The 14559-nt window shown below is 35.3% G+C and overlaps 1 protein-coding gene across 1 annotated transcript; it reads right to left on the reverse strand.

Moving 5' to 3' along the window:
• Positions 1-508: 508 nt before the first annotated feature.
• On the reverse strand, positions 509-14047 carry vsnl1b (visinin-like 1b). The gene is made up of 4 exons (XM_051645835.1): positions 13776-14047; positions 9415-9581; positions 7338-7553; positions 509-2221 (listed from the first exon to the last, which is right to left on the reverse strand). Exons 2-4 carry the CDS (start codon positions 9574-9576, stop codon positions 2024-2026), a joined length of 576 nt encoding a protein of 191 aa, XP_051501795.1. The 5' UTR covers positions 9577-9581; positions 13776-14047; the 3' UTR covers positions 509-2023.
• Between the last annotated feature and the right edge of the window lie 512 nt (positions 14048-14559).

The following is a 14559-nucleotide window of genomic DNA, read 5'->3' on the forward strand; positions in this document are numbered from 1 at the left end:
TGCATTAGGTGCATTAGGTATGGACACTGCTTAGATAGTGAAAATTGTGTTTACACTTGTTCTATTTACAGTATGTGCTTTGCTCTATTTATTTATTTATTTTTTAAAGAAGTTTTATGTTTACCTTTAATTGTTCAATTGCTCTTCAGAGGACATTTTAATGCATAGTGTGATTGTGAAATTCATCATAATTTCTTTTTGCAGTTCGTCAATCTGTGTGAATGTACAGTAATGTGGTTTGTTACACCTCAGTTTAATCTTCCTGCTTCCTTCACACAACTTCCTGCTGGTCTGTTCTCTTGAAAACAAAGAAAGCAGTTCAGTTTATAACCGTTAACACCTGTTCATGACTGTTATCTTGAGTATGTACATTTTTAATATTTGTGACATTTGTCAGTTAATATTGGCATCCTCTTTGTGAACCACATTGTTGAGCCAAAGTAACTGTTGCACTTTTTATGCATTCTTAAACATTTGATTTGTGGTCACACACGACTAAGCACCTGTGTTCTGAAAACAACCCATAGATAGTTTATTGATTTTAATCACAATGTAGTGCAACTGTTACATACCGAGTTGAAGACATGCCACAAATAAAACACAAACCTCATATTACACAAATAAATTATTTGGCTTTACCATATTAAGTACAAATATTTACAGGGCAAAGATATACACTATATATTGGGCCTTTGCATTTGACAAAGATGCGCCTGTTCCATGCCGGAGGGATTTTGTTTGTTGCCATGTGGCAAGCAATAAATCTGGGAGATATTTTTAAATCTTTGATAAACAGAAAATTAGAAGGCTGTAAAATAAAGCGGGTATTGGTATGTTTAGTTACGAGAGGAAGTTCAAAACTATTCAGAAGGTATTTTTGGAGGGATGCAGTGGCATTAAATATAATTTGAAATGTTTGGAACTTGAGTAGAAATATCCTTTTACAAAAAACACATCAATAAAAATGCAGCACACCAAGAATAAATGTGTACCAAACACGTTTTGCGGCTTTGTTGTAATACACGGGGAAGCGAATCAATTATTAAATGCCCTCCAGGGAAAAGATCTTAACATTTTTATATTGCCCTTTCTGTATTATCACTGAAAACAAATTCACAGGCAACCATTCATGCGTGTAATGACGACAATACGTTTTTTTGTTTTTTGTTTTTTTTTAGCTGTGGTGGTAGAGCAGCAATATGTCATTTAACGTGAGAAAAAAGCATTAGTTTGACTCTATGTTAGGTACTTGTATCATGATAATAGCCAAATAATGCAAAATTTCAATGAAGACAAGAGTTGGGGTTGTAACATGTGCCTTGCAGAAAGCATTTACAACATACATTGTTTGCAAGTCTTTTAAGAAGAAACATGCACCCAAGGGTGGACATCTAGTGGATAATTGAGTAACAAATGTAAATCTCACACATTAGTATTGTTATTGATACTATCGTTTATATACGGCCTCCCTTGTATTATTTGTCAAGGTTGCCAAAATGAAGAAAGCGAGAAAGTAGATTTTTACACTTACAGTAGGACATGCATGCAAATAACTTACATTTATATTCTCAAGTACAAGCACATTTGGATGGAGGGTCGCATAAACCTGTCTACCCTCCTTAATTTTGTGTATTGAAGTTCAACAGACTGATTTCATCGTAACATTTAGAGTGACATTTTGATTTTGGTACCCAAACTACTGCGTGAAATACTGCAGTAAACATGGTGCACGTGATCTGGCGATATTGCAACTAGAAATGAAATATGGCGGATCACTTCACTAACGATGAATGCGTGAAAACAACTGGACTCGTTTGATTTATACGTCTCACATTGTTGCATGTTCGGAAGTAAACGTATATACTCTAAACTCTTAGCATTTCACATTCTCATGCATACTAGCTGTTGTTTTGATCACAAGAAGAAAGTTCATTTAAAAGTAGTCCAAACATGTTAATCTCGTGGAAATGAGTGGAAACGGATTTTAACGGATTCAGTCCGGAGCATGCTAGCATGCACACCCTCACTTCTGCATGTCGCATTGCAACAGCAGTACGATGGACGGGTCGCTCTTTGCCGCTTCTTTGAACTCGTCTAGTGTGATTTGGTCGTCGTTGTTTTTATCCATCTTGCTGAAGATTCGATCCACTCTCTGCTCTGGTGTCAGACCATCCTCATTCATCTTCATCATGATCACCGTGCCCACCATTTTATAAATTGCCTTCACACGAGAGGGAAAAAAGACGATATATTTGTTTCAATGGCATTAGATTAAATTTGGCATTAAGATACAGGAACTAGTATACACATTCAAACCTTGTTTTATACTGTAGTTACAACCATTGTCACTTTCCATGAATACAATACACTTTGGTGTCTCATTATTTTGTTTGAGGTAGTTTTTTGTAGTGAGAAATTATTAGCTAACATAAAATGACAACAGCATGAGTAGGTAGTTTTAATTTAGGTTTGTCAATAGATTACATTTTTTTAAAAATCGAATTAATGCTACCACCCCTGGAGTTCGTTAGTTCGAATCCCAGAGCTGCGTGCTGAGTGACTCCAGCCAGGTCTCCTAAGCAACCAAATTGGCCCGGTTGCAAGGGAGGGTAGAGTCACATGGGGTAACCTTCTCGTGGTCGCTATAATATGGTTCATTCTCGGCGGGGTGCGTGGTGAGTTGAGCGTGGATGCCGCGGTGGATGGCGTGAAGCCTCCACGTGCGCTATGTCTCCGTGGCAACACGCTCAACAAGCCAAGTGATAAGATGCGCGGGTTGACGGTCTCAGAGGCACCGGATTGAGGCGAATCACTACGCCACCAGGAGGACTTAAAAGCGCACTGGGAATTGGGCATTCCAAATTGGGTGAAAAATAATAATAATAATAATAATTATATAAAAATATATATAATATTCATAAACGTCATGGACGGGTGGGACATGTCCCTACCACGTTTTGCCTTATAGCACTTTTAGCTTTCATCAGTTATTTGTCTAATGCAGAAGAAACATCTCCAGTTCTTGAGCGGGGGTTTCTGTTCCATCTGTTCCATTTGTGTTGTAATAAGTGGTGATCCGGCGCTGGAGTTTGTTATTTTTGTTATGATGAGTGCTCATTGTGGCTGTTATCAGTGGCATTGAGCGATGGCGGGCAGCGATGATTTCTCTTGTGCATGCAGATGCACGTGCTTCTCACTCCGCTGTTCCAAAGTTTTTGCTACTTTCCAGTTAAATCACAAAGCAAAATGCAAGCAGATCTGTCCCCGCTGATGATATGCACTGATGATATCTTCGTTTATCAAAATGAAAATTATATTAGGGTGAATTAGTACCCAGAACCCCCTTGTACTAGAGGTGAAAACGTTATCATGAACCCAACCAGTCATTCTAGTGATCAATGGATTTATTATCAGTACTGACAGTGTGAAATATATGGTTAAAGTTATCAAATTAATTATGTGAAATATTTATCGTAGCACTTGAACTGGACATCAAGAATGACTATTTCTCAAAACAGTAAAGGATTATTTGACTTTACCTGCAAGTAACCTAATTAATATTCATGAGTTTTGCACTTCGTGAGTTAACACCCTCCAAACTGTCCCCACCACTTTTTAAAACAATGTTACGCCCATGATAATATTATACATATATTTTGAAATTTCATATGACGACCTCTTTCTGATGGAATTTAAGTATGGCATGATTAATTGCATTACATTTTTTAACACGTTGATTTTTATATAATTAATTACACTGAATCAATGTGTTAAATCTACAGCCTTTTTTATATACATCAAATATCTGCTTCCTTCCTGTAAAACTGTGATTTTGTCCTGCCCCACCTCAGAGGTCTTGACCTTTCTCGACTGTCTCCAAAAATGTAAATCTATTTTTTTCTCTCCCCTTTTTCTCCCCAATTTGGAATGCCCAATTCCCAATGCGCTCTAAGTCCTCGTGGTGGCGTAGTGACTTGCCTTAATCCGGGTGGCGGAGGACGAATCTCAGTTGCCTCCACGTCTGAGACCGTCAGTCCGCGCATCTTATCACGTGGCGTGTTGAGTGTGTTACCGTGGACATCCATGCACAACTCACCATGCGCTCCACATTATAGTGACCACGAGGAGGTTACCCCATGTGACTCTACCCTCCCTAGCAACTGGGCCAATTTGGTTGCTTAGCAGTCCTAGCTGGAGTCACTCAGCATGCCCTGTATTCAAACTCGTGACTCCAGGGGTGGTAGTCAGCATCTTTACTCGCTGAGCTACCCAGGCCCCCCAAAACAGTTTAATCTTAAAACTATGACAACAATAAACTGTTATCTCATGATAGTTGTGTATGAGTCCCTCAACTTTCCGGAGTGGCAAAGTTGGATCTAAACCATCACAAAAGGCTACCAACAGTTATTGATGCTGGAGGGAGAAGCACACGATATTAAGAAACAAGGTTATGAACAAGATAATTTGTGTAAATTCAGTTATTAATTTTTCAGGCTTTGTTATAGTAAACTTTAATAATAAAACAAAACACAGTTCTTATTTAAAAAAGGGCTATGTAAACTATATAAACTTTTTATAGTTTTATGGTAAATAGTTATATTAATTATACCTGCTGAGGTTGTTAGTTAACATTGTTAGTTGTTAGTTTTATATATATATATATATATAATATAGTTGTGCTCAAAATCAAAAGTTTGCATACCCTGGCACAAATTGTGAAATTTTGGCATTGATATTGAAAATATGATAAATATGATAAATATGATAAATATGAAGAAAAAAAAAAGTCTTTTATTTAAGGATAGTGATCATATGAAGCCATTTATTATCACATAGTAGTTTGGCTCCTTTTTAAAACATAATGATAACAGAAATCACCCAAATGGCCCTGATCAAAAGTTTACATACCCTTGAATGTTTGGCCTTGTTACAGACACACAAGGTGACACACACAGGTTTAAATGGCAATTAAAGGTTAATTTCCCACACCTGTGGCTTTTTAAATTGCAATTAGTGTCTGTGTATAAATAGTCAATGAGTTTGTTAGCTCTCACGTGGATGCACTGAGCAGGCTAGATACTGAGCCATGGGGAGCAGAAAAGAACTGTCAAAAGACCTGCGTAACAAGGTAACAAGTTTTTTTGCATGATCAGTCATATTTTCAACATCAATGCCAAAATGTCACAATTTCTGCCAGGGTATGCAAACTTTTGAGCACAACTGTATATATATATATATACATATATATATATATATATATATATAGGGTTGGGGAGTAACGAAATACATGTAACGGGAATTTGTATTTAAAATACAAAATATAAGTAACTGTATTTCACTGCAGTTACAATTTAAATCATTGGTATTTAGAATACAGTTACATTCAAAAAGTATTTTGATTACTGAAGAGATTACTTTGCATTTTATTGTCATTTGTTTCATTTAATATTTCGTCCTTTCAGATGGAAAACATTTATACATATAAATGATGTGATCCAAAGTGCATTTGAACAGCAGTGAAACACTTTCTTATGATGTGTTACATTCATACGAGCAGACAGAGAAGTAAGTTTGAAGTAAGTTTGGAGCAGAAGAAATAGAAATAAACCTTGTGTAAATTGCCAGATTTACGCTAAGCTAAAATGCTATTTCTAGCCATTTTACATGCACGTTACCAGGCACAATCATATTTTTTTTATCAAGAAAATTCACGTTAAATCATAATTTCTTTTTTCTTGTAAGACCTTTGATATTATGGCAAAAATCATATTCTTGATAATAATTTTGTATTGTTTTCCTGTAACAAATATCTAAAAATCCTTAAAACAAGATCAGTTTGATTGAATAAGATATTTAGGTTTTTCAGAGAATGTATTTTTAACATGTGTATTTTGTCTTACTGTACTGGCAGAGTTTTTATAGTCAAAACAAGTGAAAAAATCTACCAGTGCTGAAGAAGTAATCCAAAGCATTTAGTATATACTGTACGTTACTGACCTTGAGTAATCTAACGAAATACGTTACAAATTACATTTTACAGCATGTATTCTGTAATCTGTAGTGGAATACATTTCAAAAGTAACGCTCCCAACCCTGCATATATATATATATATATATATATATATACCATTTGTTGAAAATGTTTAAATCACTTTTTTAGTTTCAGGCCCTGTTTGTACCCTATTCATGGAAAGTGGCTATTATTTAAACAGAGTTAAACCAGCCTCATCTCATGAAAATTCTGTGACTGTGGTAACATTTTTGCAATATGATATTACGTGGTTCATTATACGTAAATGTGAAATGTCCACTGTGTGGCGCTAAAAGCGAGTTAACTGTTCTCCCACACTGGTGAGGTTTTAAAGGTTAATCCTCTATTGAGTTTTAAATCAACAAAACCTACCTCCCTACCCTAAACCTTAAACTTAAACCTAAATGTAAGCGCAGCGTAGTTCTAGTGGGAAGACTAGCAGCTGTATAACACCGCACCATTAGCTAGGTAACTCCTAGCCAATCACATGTAAGCCATTGCTTTATAAGTTTGCTCACAATCTATCACACTGCTGTTTCAGTGTGCTAACACGGCAACCTCCACCACCCCACCACCACCAGTCGAGTCCCGTCCTACACATGGGTAGGCTCCTCGCCCCTGCCTCCTATCTCCGGCAGGATATGACGGTTAGGAGTACAACTTTTTCGGACCGCCAGACGGGGCTTACGCCAAAGAGAGACATTACATTTCTGTTTTATATTCATCAAATAAATGTCATCTTAAATTTCACTCAAGTCTGCGAGTCTTCCTGATAGAACTGATAGGATTATAAAAATCAAATGTGAGATGAAAAGCGCAATTGCTGCACGTAATTTTTTTGGGGTGCTTCTATGACAATTTCGGCTCATGTGAAGACTCGTGTGCTCTTCAGAACTCTTACCCGGTCTATAAGCTGAGCTACCGTGCAATTTGATCCCACTCGAACAAGCTTGTAAATGTAGTTGTTATGTAATGCAAATGTCATTCAATAGAGTAAAAGTGTTTTGATGTCATTAGATAGCATTGTGTGAGGAACTGGGCGAAAAGTAACTGTTTATGAATTAGCCGTATTATTCGTAATTAAAAGTGATATGTTAATAAAAGTCATTGTTGTTGTAGCACCTCTTGTGTTTATTTCACCAGGAAACTGCCGCAGTACGTACTACGAGCCATGTAAAAAAAAATTGCAAAAATGTTGGAATAGTAACATGATTTTATGAGACCAGGTTGAGTTAAACACAGTTCATCCAGTGACATTCAATTCATGCAAAACAATACATTTTTAATCTTTCGGTCATCACCGTACCTCTATAATCTCCAGCATCTCTACCCGAGTGATCTTGCCGTCTCCATCCAGGTCATACATGTTGAAGGCCCAGTTGAGCTTTTGCTCGAAGCTTCCTCGTGATGTGATGGACAGGGCACAGATGAACTCTCTGAAGTCAATAGTACCGTCACTATTCTTATCAAAGGTCCTGAATGCATGCTGTGCAAATTTTGATGCATCACCATAAGGGAAGAACTGCAGGAAGAAAGAAAAAAAAAACAGGATTTAAACCAACTGATTGGTTCGACAATCTTTTTCCAGGTATTTACTAGAGGTTATGGTCTTAAACTTTCAGGTAATGCAACTTTAGAGTTTAAAGGTGAAGTGTGTAATTTTTAAACCACTAGTGGTACCAAATGGAATTGCACAAATTATGACTGTTTTCAAACACGTTTCCTGAACATTCCCCCTTTCTACCATTGGTTAGACAAATGACTAGTCCCGCCCCAAACTCATGCCATTGGTTGAGCCAATGTTGCCATGTCGATCTGGTTGGGATGCTCAAAAAACAAACATAAAAAAAAAAAAAAAATAGAGAAAAAGTAGGGCTGTCAATGGATTACAATTGTATTAACTCTAGTCAGCTATCCTACAATTGCTGTGATTTACGAAAAGAGGGATTTGTTAATGTATTTACAGTATTTTTAACCATTATTGATTGTCATTTCTATTGCAACCTCACCATGTTCTTCTCTTTGTTTCAGAGGCGTTCCATGTACTTGGGTGTAACCAGAACTAAAAGTACATGAAAAAGTGTGTGTTTTCACTGAGGTCCTTATTCACACATATCTCACAATGTCACAGCAATTCTATGAATAACATTTCACAGACTGCAGTTTTGAGGGCAGTTGTACTTCACTTCAGTAAAAGGTTTTCTTGAAGTGTGTAACCCTACAATTTTGACTCTGAAATTAGACTTATTTTGCTTTGCTCTTCTTTTTATCAGACTTTTTATCAAACCAGAGTACTGCATATGGCTGCTTCCAATAATCAACGAAGTGGATTATTATTTTCTTTTTTTAATAGAACTATCTTTGGTAAAAGTATGCCTCGGTTCTATTTATTCTATTTTATTTTCACTCTATTTTATATGTTAAAAAAGAAGTTGTTAAATGCAAGTCTCAGAATACATCTTTTTTTGTGTTGTATGTACAGAACACTATTAGTTTATTCTAAATACTTCTATAAAAACATTGAGGATTAAAGGGCATTAATTCATAAGCAATGTACTTCATAGGACAGATTTTAGAATAATAGCATAAAAGTACATTTTTTGGAGTAAAAGTCAAGTTTACTGTATTTAAAAGCATTTTATAAGAATAGTTCACCCAAAAATGATAATTCATTTAACTCATCATTCATTCACCCTCATGCCATCTCATAACTTTCTGCGGAGCACAAACGAAGATATTTTGAAGGATGTAAGATGCGTTTTTGTCCATACAATGCAAGTCAATGGGGTCCAAAACTTTTAAGCTCCAAAAAGAACATAAAAGCAGCATTAAAGTAATTCATACGACTCCAGTGGCTTTATCTATGTCTTCTAAAACGATACGATCGGTTTTGGTAAGAAACAGACCAAAATTTAAGTCCTTATTCACAAAAATATTCTGCCTTTATGTCCTTTTTGGAGCTTGAATGTTTTTTGGACCCTATTGACAAAAATACATCATATATCCTTCAAAACGTCTTTGTATGTGTTCTGCAGAAGAAAGATAGTCATACTGGTTTGAGACGGCAAGAGGTAAATCATTTATGGGTGAACTATTGCTTTTTAAACTAAAGTGCATACCATTCTGCTGTACATTAAGATCAGTTCAAACAAGACAAACATAAAAAAAAAGAACTCGGACAAACAATATAAACATTTCAATTTCAAAAACATAAGAAAAACTCAAATAAAAGAACAAAAATGCATTTTTTCAGCACACAACAATCAATATGTTGTTTCAAAGGCCAAAGAGCATAAGTAAAGAAAGAAGTCAAAAATCAAAGTTTAATATTTAAGGTTAGGGTTTTGTTCAAATTTGCTTCCTGAAAGCTGATTGTTTCTCACCTTCACATAGAGCTGCTGGAACTCATCCAGGTTCAGTCGACCACTGGGACAGTCTTTCAGAAAGCCCTTGTACCACTGCTTGAGCTCGTGTTCATTAAATTCTGTGTTCTTCACCAGGTCTTCCATCACCTCGGGGGTCAGTTTGCTGTTCTGTTTTCCCATGATTACTGCATTAAAAAAAAATGCATTTTAATCAAGGATGCAAGTGTAGATTAAAATTATTTATAGAAACGTCATCTTGATTGTTATTTTGACCTCCAGCAATTGCTCTGCTCCTGAAATGGGTTGCTTTGATTGAAATGGTATAAACATTAATAATGCTAGAATATCTGTTACAGATAACCTTATTCAGTGACAAATGATTCTTAAACAGAAGAGAGTCTTAGTTTAAAGTTAGTCTGAAGCAATACAAAAGCCTTTTTGATCACTGCAAGTGTGCAAGGGTCCTTGACAAAAAAAGGTTGTGGAGCCGATATAAATGAGCATTTATTTATTTTTTTAAAATCTACTTCATTGAAATGTAGAAATGTTATCTTTGTGTCTAATTTTGTTTAATAAAAAAACATTTATAGCATTATAGCAAAAAAAAAAAACAAACAAAAAAAAAAAAATATATATATATATATATATACAGGAATATAAGAATATATATAAGAAATTGGTAATTTTATTCACCAAAGTGGCATTCAACTGATCACAATGTACAGTCAGGACATTAATAACATGAAAAATTACTATTACAGTTTGAAAAAAAATTTCAGAACATCTTAAACTACTTCAAAGAGTTCTCATCAAATAATCCTCCATGTGCAGCAATGACAGCTTTGCAGATCCTTGTTATTCTAGCTGTCAGTTTGTCCAGATACTCAGGTGACATTTCACCCCACACTTCCTGTAGCACTTGCCATAGATGTGTCTGTCTTGTCGGGCACTTCTCATGCACCTTACAGTCTAGCTGATCCCACAAAAGCTCAATGGGATTAAGATCCAGAACACTCTTTTCCAATTATCTGTTGTCCAATGTCTGTGTTTCTTTGCCCACTCTAACCTTTTCTTTTTGTTTTTCTGTTTCAAAAGTGGCTTTTTCTGTGCAATTCTTCCCATAAGGCCTGCACCCCTGAGTCTTCTCTTTACTGTTGTACATGAAACTGGTGTTTAGCAGGTAGAATTCAATGAAGCTGTCAGCTGAGGACATGTGAGGTGTCTATTTCTCAAACTAGAGACTCTGATGTACTTATCCTCTTGTTTAGTTGTACATCTGGCCTTCCACATCTCTTTCTGTCCTTGTTAGAGCCAGTTGTCCTTTGACTTTGAAGAATGTAGTGTACACATTTGGATGAAATCTTCAGTTTTTTGGCAATTTCAAGCATTGTATAGCCTTCATTCCTCAAAACAATGATTGACTGATGAGTTTCTAGAGAAAGCTGTTTCTTTTTTGCCATTTTTGACCTAATATTGATCTTAAGACATGCCAGTCTATTGCATACTGTGGCAACTCAAAAACAAACACAAAGACAATGTTAAGCTTCATTTAACAAACCAAATAGCTTTCAGCTGTGTTTGATATAATGGCAAGTGATTTTCTAGTACTAAATTAGCAATTTAGCATGGTTACTCAAGGATAAGTTGTTTAGATTTGATCAAAAATGACTTTTTTCAAATAGTAATGTCCTGACTATACTTTGTGATCAGTTGAATGCCACTTTGGTAAATAAAAGTACCAATTTCCTTCCGAAACATACATATATATAATGACTTAAAATGCCATGTGGTGTAACCATGAAGTAAATGGTATTAAAATACTTAAAAAAAAAAAAAAAAAATACTTTTATTTTTAATTTTTTACAAATATGAATTTTTGAGTCAAGAATATCAAGACAGTTTCTCTGGGTTACTCCATATTCATAAAAATGTAAACATATCTGTAAATATATATTTTTTCAACTTAACACACAGTCGTGAGTTTCTAAAGGGGTCCTCTCTTTTTTTTTTTTTCTTTTTCTTTTTTTTTTTTTTTTTGGTGGACAAACATTTTTCGAATATGAATAATATCTTTACAAAAAAAATATTTCACAGCTTATTTTTTCAAGAAATAATAATAAAAGATTGAGAGAAAACAAATAGCGTCAAATCATTGACCCACAAACAAACTCCAATATACATTGATCCCAAAATGCAACCACACAAAAGTTTGTCACAAAAGACTATTTTAATTAGTGGTTGACTGGTAAGGGTTTTTCATTGGCCAATACAGATATTGATATCAAGAGAGCAGAGTGGCTGACTGCTGATATAATTCTGTTATGCTATATACACATATATTTCATGATATTTACACAAAATTAACTATAATATTTTTATCAAAAAATGTATTCTATCCATAGACAGTGTTGTTTTTGGAGATTTTGGAAATGACTCATCCAAAACCTTGATGATGACTACTTGATTTGACAATGTATTATGTATAGAAAGTATTTTAGCATTATATACTGGTAATTCGCATTGGCCATTAAAAAAAACACACGAAAGATCTAGAGATGTTTGGAAACACTTTAAATTAACTGTAAATGGGTAGCTGACGTGCAATACTTTTGGAAAGTTAACATGTCCTGTGATGTGGCAGGCTATACTCCATGTACAACTATTTCAAACAGTATTTTGCACATTTTTGTTTTGTTTTTTTTGTTTTTTTTTACAATTATTATGCACGTAAATATATGACCTTATATTAATTGAGAGACCACATGAAATATTTGTACTTAAAACCTATTTAGGTGATTCTCATGCAACCTGTCAGAAAATGTACTGGCCCTATTTTAGGGCTGTTAAGATTTTTTTTTTTTTTTTTTTTACATTGTTATTATTTTCATGACAGTTATGCACATTTTACCCCCCAATTCTCATTACCGCAATGCAAAAAAAAAAAAAAGAAAAAGATGATCATTGTGATATTCTCAGTAGTGCATTGTGAAAATATTTATATAATATTTCAGTTGAGATCATAGTAGTATTGCTTTGGTACTGCCTTTGATTTTTGCTGATTTTAAATCAAATTAATTGTTCAACAGCATCTTTTTTTACTGTAATATAGTGTGTGTGTGTGTGTGTGTGTGTGTGTGTGTGTGTGTGTGTGTGTGTGTGTGTGTGTGTTGGGGGGGGTAGACTTGTGCTAAAACATCCATGCATCTTACGATAATTAGAACTGGAGTGTAAAATATGTTTCATTTACTTTATGCAAAATGTACTGTATTTCTCAGTTTTTTATTACACTCTCACGTGTGGACAGTGATGTTAAGTGTGATCAGATTGTTCAAACAAATCTGGCTGTATTGTTCCCTAAATAGATCAAAGTCACAAGAGGTTATGTGTAAATAGTTATCAGGTAAAATAGGCTACAAATGGGGTGGAGTTGAAGAGCAGCTATTTCCATGTGGAGCATCTGTCTGCTGCACCAAATGTGAGCATGCAAACCAGAACAGCCTCAAACACGTTTTATAAGAATGCTGCTTAATTAAGGAGTATAAGCAATTGTCATTACTGCTAACCCAATTGTATCTCTAATGTAATAGCTCAGTGCTGGGGCTTTTTCAAGCACTAATGGCTACACAAATGACCTTGAGAAAGGAAACCAAAATGGAAAGCAATCCAGTATGATAATATATAGCCTATATATTAAATGTAGGATTAAAGAAGACTTAATATAACCTAGAGAATCACGTAGTGCCACCATTGATGTATTGGATTAGAAGTAATTTATACTGTGCCCTATTCCATGTAAGCCTTTATGTGGGTAAAACATAATTTGGGTATATATCTAACCAATCCTACATGCGTAACAATCATTTTCTCTTCATTTTAATGTTGAAATGCGTGAATTCGAACCATTCTGACATAGCCCGCAGAGAAAAGACGCAGTCGCATTTGCCTGTGCATTGCACTGCGCTAAAATCAAATAAAAATCAGGAGAAGCACCAATGCGTCTCTTGTTCATTACACAACACGAATGCTATTGTCACTTAACAAATGGAGAGTAACAAGTAACCCGTGCGATCATGTTGCAATTGTGACGGTGCAATGTGTGTTTCAAATGCATCGACTCAAATATATTCACATACTCCATAATGATTCAATTAAAGCCTAATATACTCTTAACGTGCGCAGAATGCTGTAATCAGGCCATGTATAACGCAGTCACGCAAGTGTATGCAGAACGCAATTAATGCGTTCAATCATGCATTCATTCCTGTCGTTTTCCGAGGGGATGTAAACCTGATCATTTCATTGCAATAAACAGCAAACAAAACAAAAAAGATCAATATCACGCCTTGGCATATGCATGCATGCATCCGCCTCTTTCTTACCTTCAAGTAATTTGGAAGAGGCTAATCGAAATGTATGATGGTGCTCAGAACCCGAACCCAAATTCCTCGGATTCGCCGCTTTTACTGAATGCCAAATAATTTATAAAGGTAATTCCGGCTGCCACGAACCCTCTGCCGTCTGAATGTGCACTATGCGACGCAAGACATGCGGCACACACGGAGCATCAGCACATCATCACCACCGCGCGACTGCTGTGGAGCCTCGGCGTGCGTTTGCGCAACTTGTATGCTTGCAACCCTGCTCTTAGGGTGTTCGTGTCAGTAAACAATCTATTAAGCATCACGCCATCATACAGTATGCATGCTTTACATGTTGCTGTGCATGGGAGTCTGTTAGTGAATGGCGTTGTTGTATGCTGTGCATGACACCATGCATTAAGTGTCTATATTATCATTGCAAAATCTTAAAATATGGGTTTTAGATTATGCAAGATTTTGCATTGATACTAAGTGATTTTATAGCTATGCAGCATACTTTTTCAATAGGTTTTAAAAGGGAATTCAGTTGGTTAGGGCAGGATTTGTTTGATCAGGTTTGTTTCCTTTTCAAATCTTATGCAGTGCAACTGTTAATAAAATATTTTATGTTCAATTTCACTCAAATTGCTTTTAAATTGCAAGTTACTGCAAATTTCAGTTAAAACAATTACTCAGTTTTCAGTTTCTGATACTGTAACATTTTATTTGTTATAATCTGCTGTAGACATTTCATATTATTTATACATTTTAATAGGAATGTAAATTATTTCATAAAGTATACTTC

The sequence above is a fragment of the Myxocyprinus asiaticus genome, chromosome 20 (genome assembly GCF_019703515.2).
Source record: "Myxocyprinus asiaticus isolate MX2 ecotype Aquarium Trade chromosome 20, UBuf_Myxa_2, whole genome shotgun sequence".
NCBI classification, from domain to species: domain Eukaryota; kingdom Metazoa; phylum Chordata; class Actinopteri; order Cypriniformes; family Catostomidae; genus Myxocyprinus; species Myxocyprinus asiaticus.

Excerpts from the sequence above, each read along its gene's own strand:
- vsnl1b (XM_051645835.1), bottom strand. The coding sequence starts at position 9,576 with ATGGGAAAACAGAACAGCAAACTGACCCCCGAGGTGATGGAAGACCTG. Across the intron at positions 7,554-9,414 it reads TCCAGCAGCTCTATGTGAAG|TTCTTCCCTTATGGTGATGC; the intron begins GTGAGAAACAAT and ends TTCTTCCTGCAG. Across the intron at positions 2,222-7,337 it reads AGATGCTGGAGATTATAGAG|GCAATTTATAAAATGGTGGG; the intron begins GTACGGTGATGA and ends TCTCGTGTGAAG.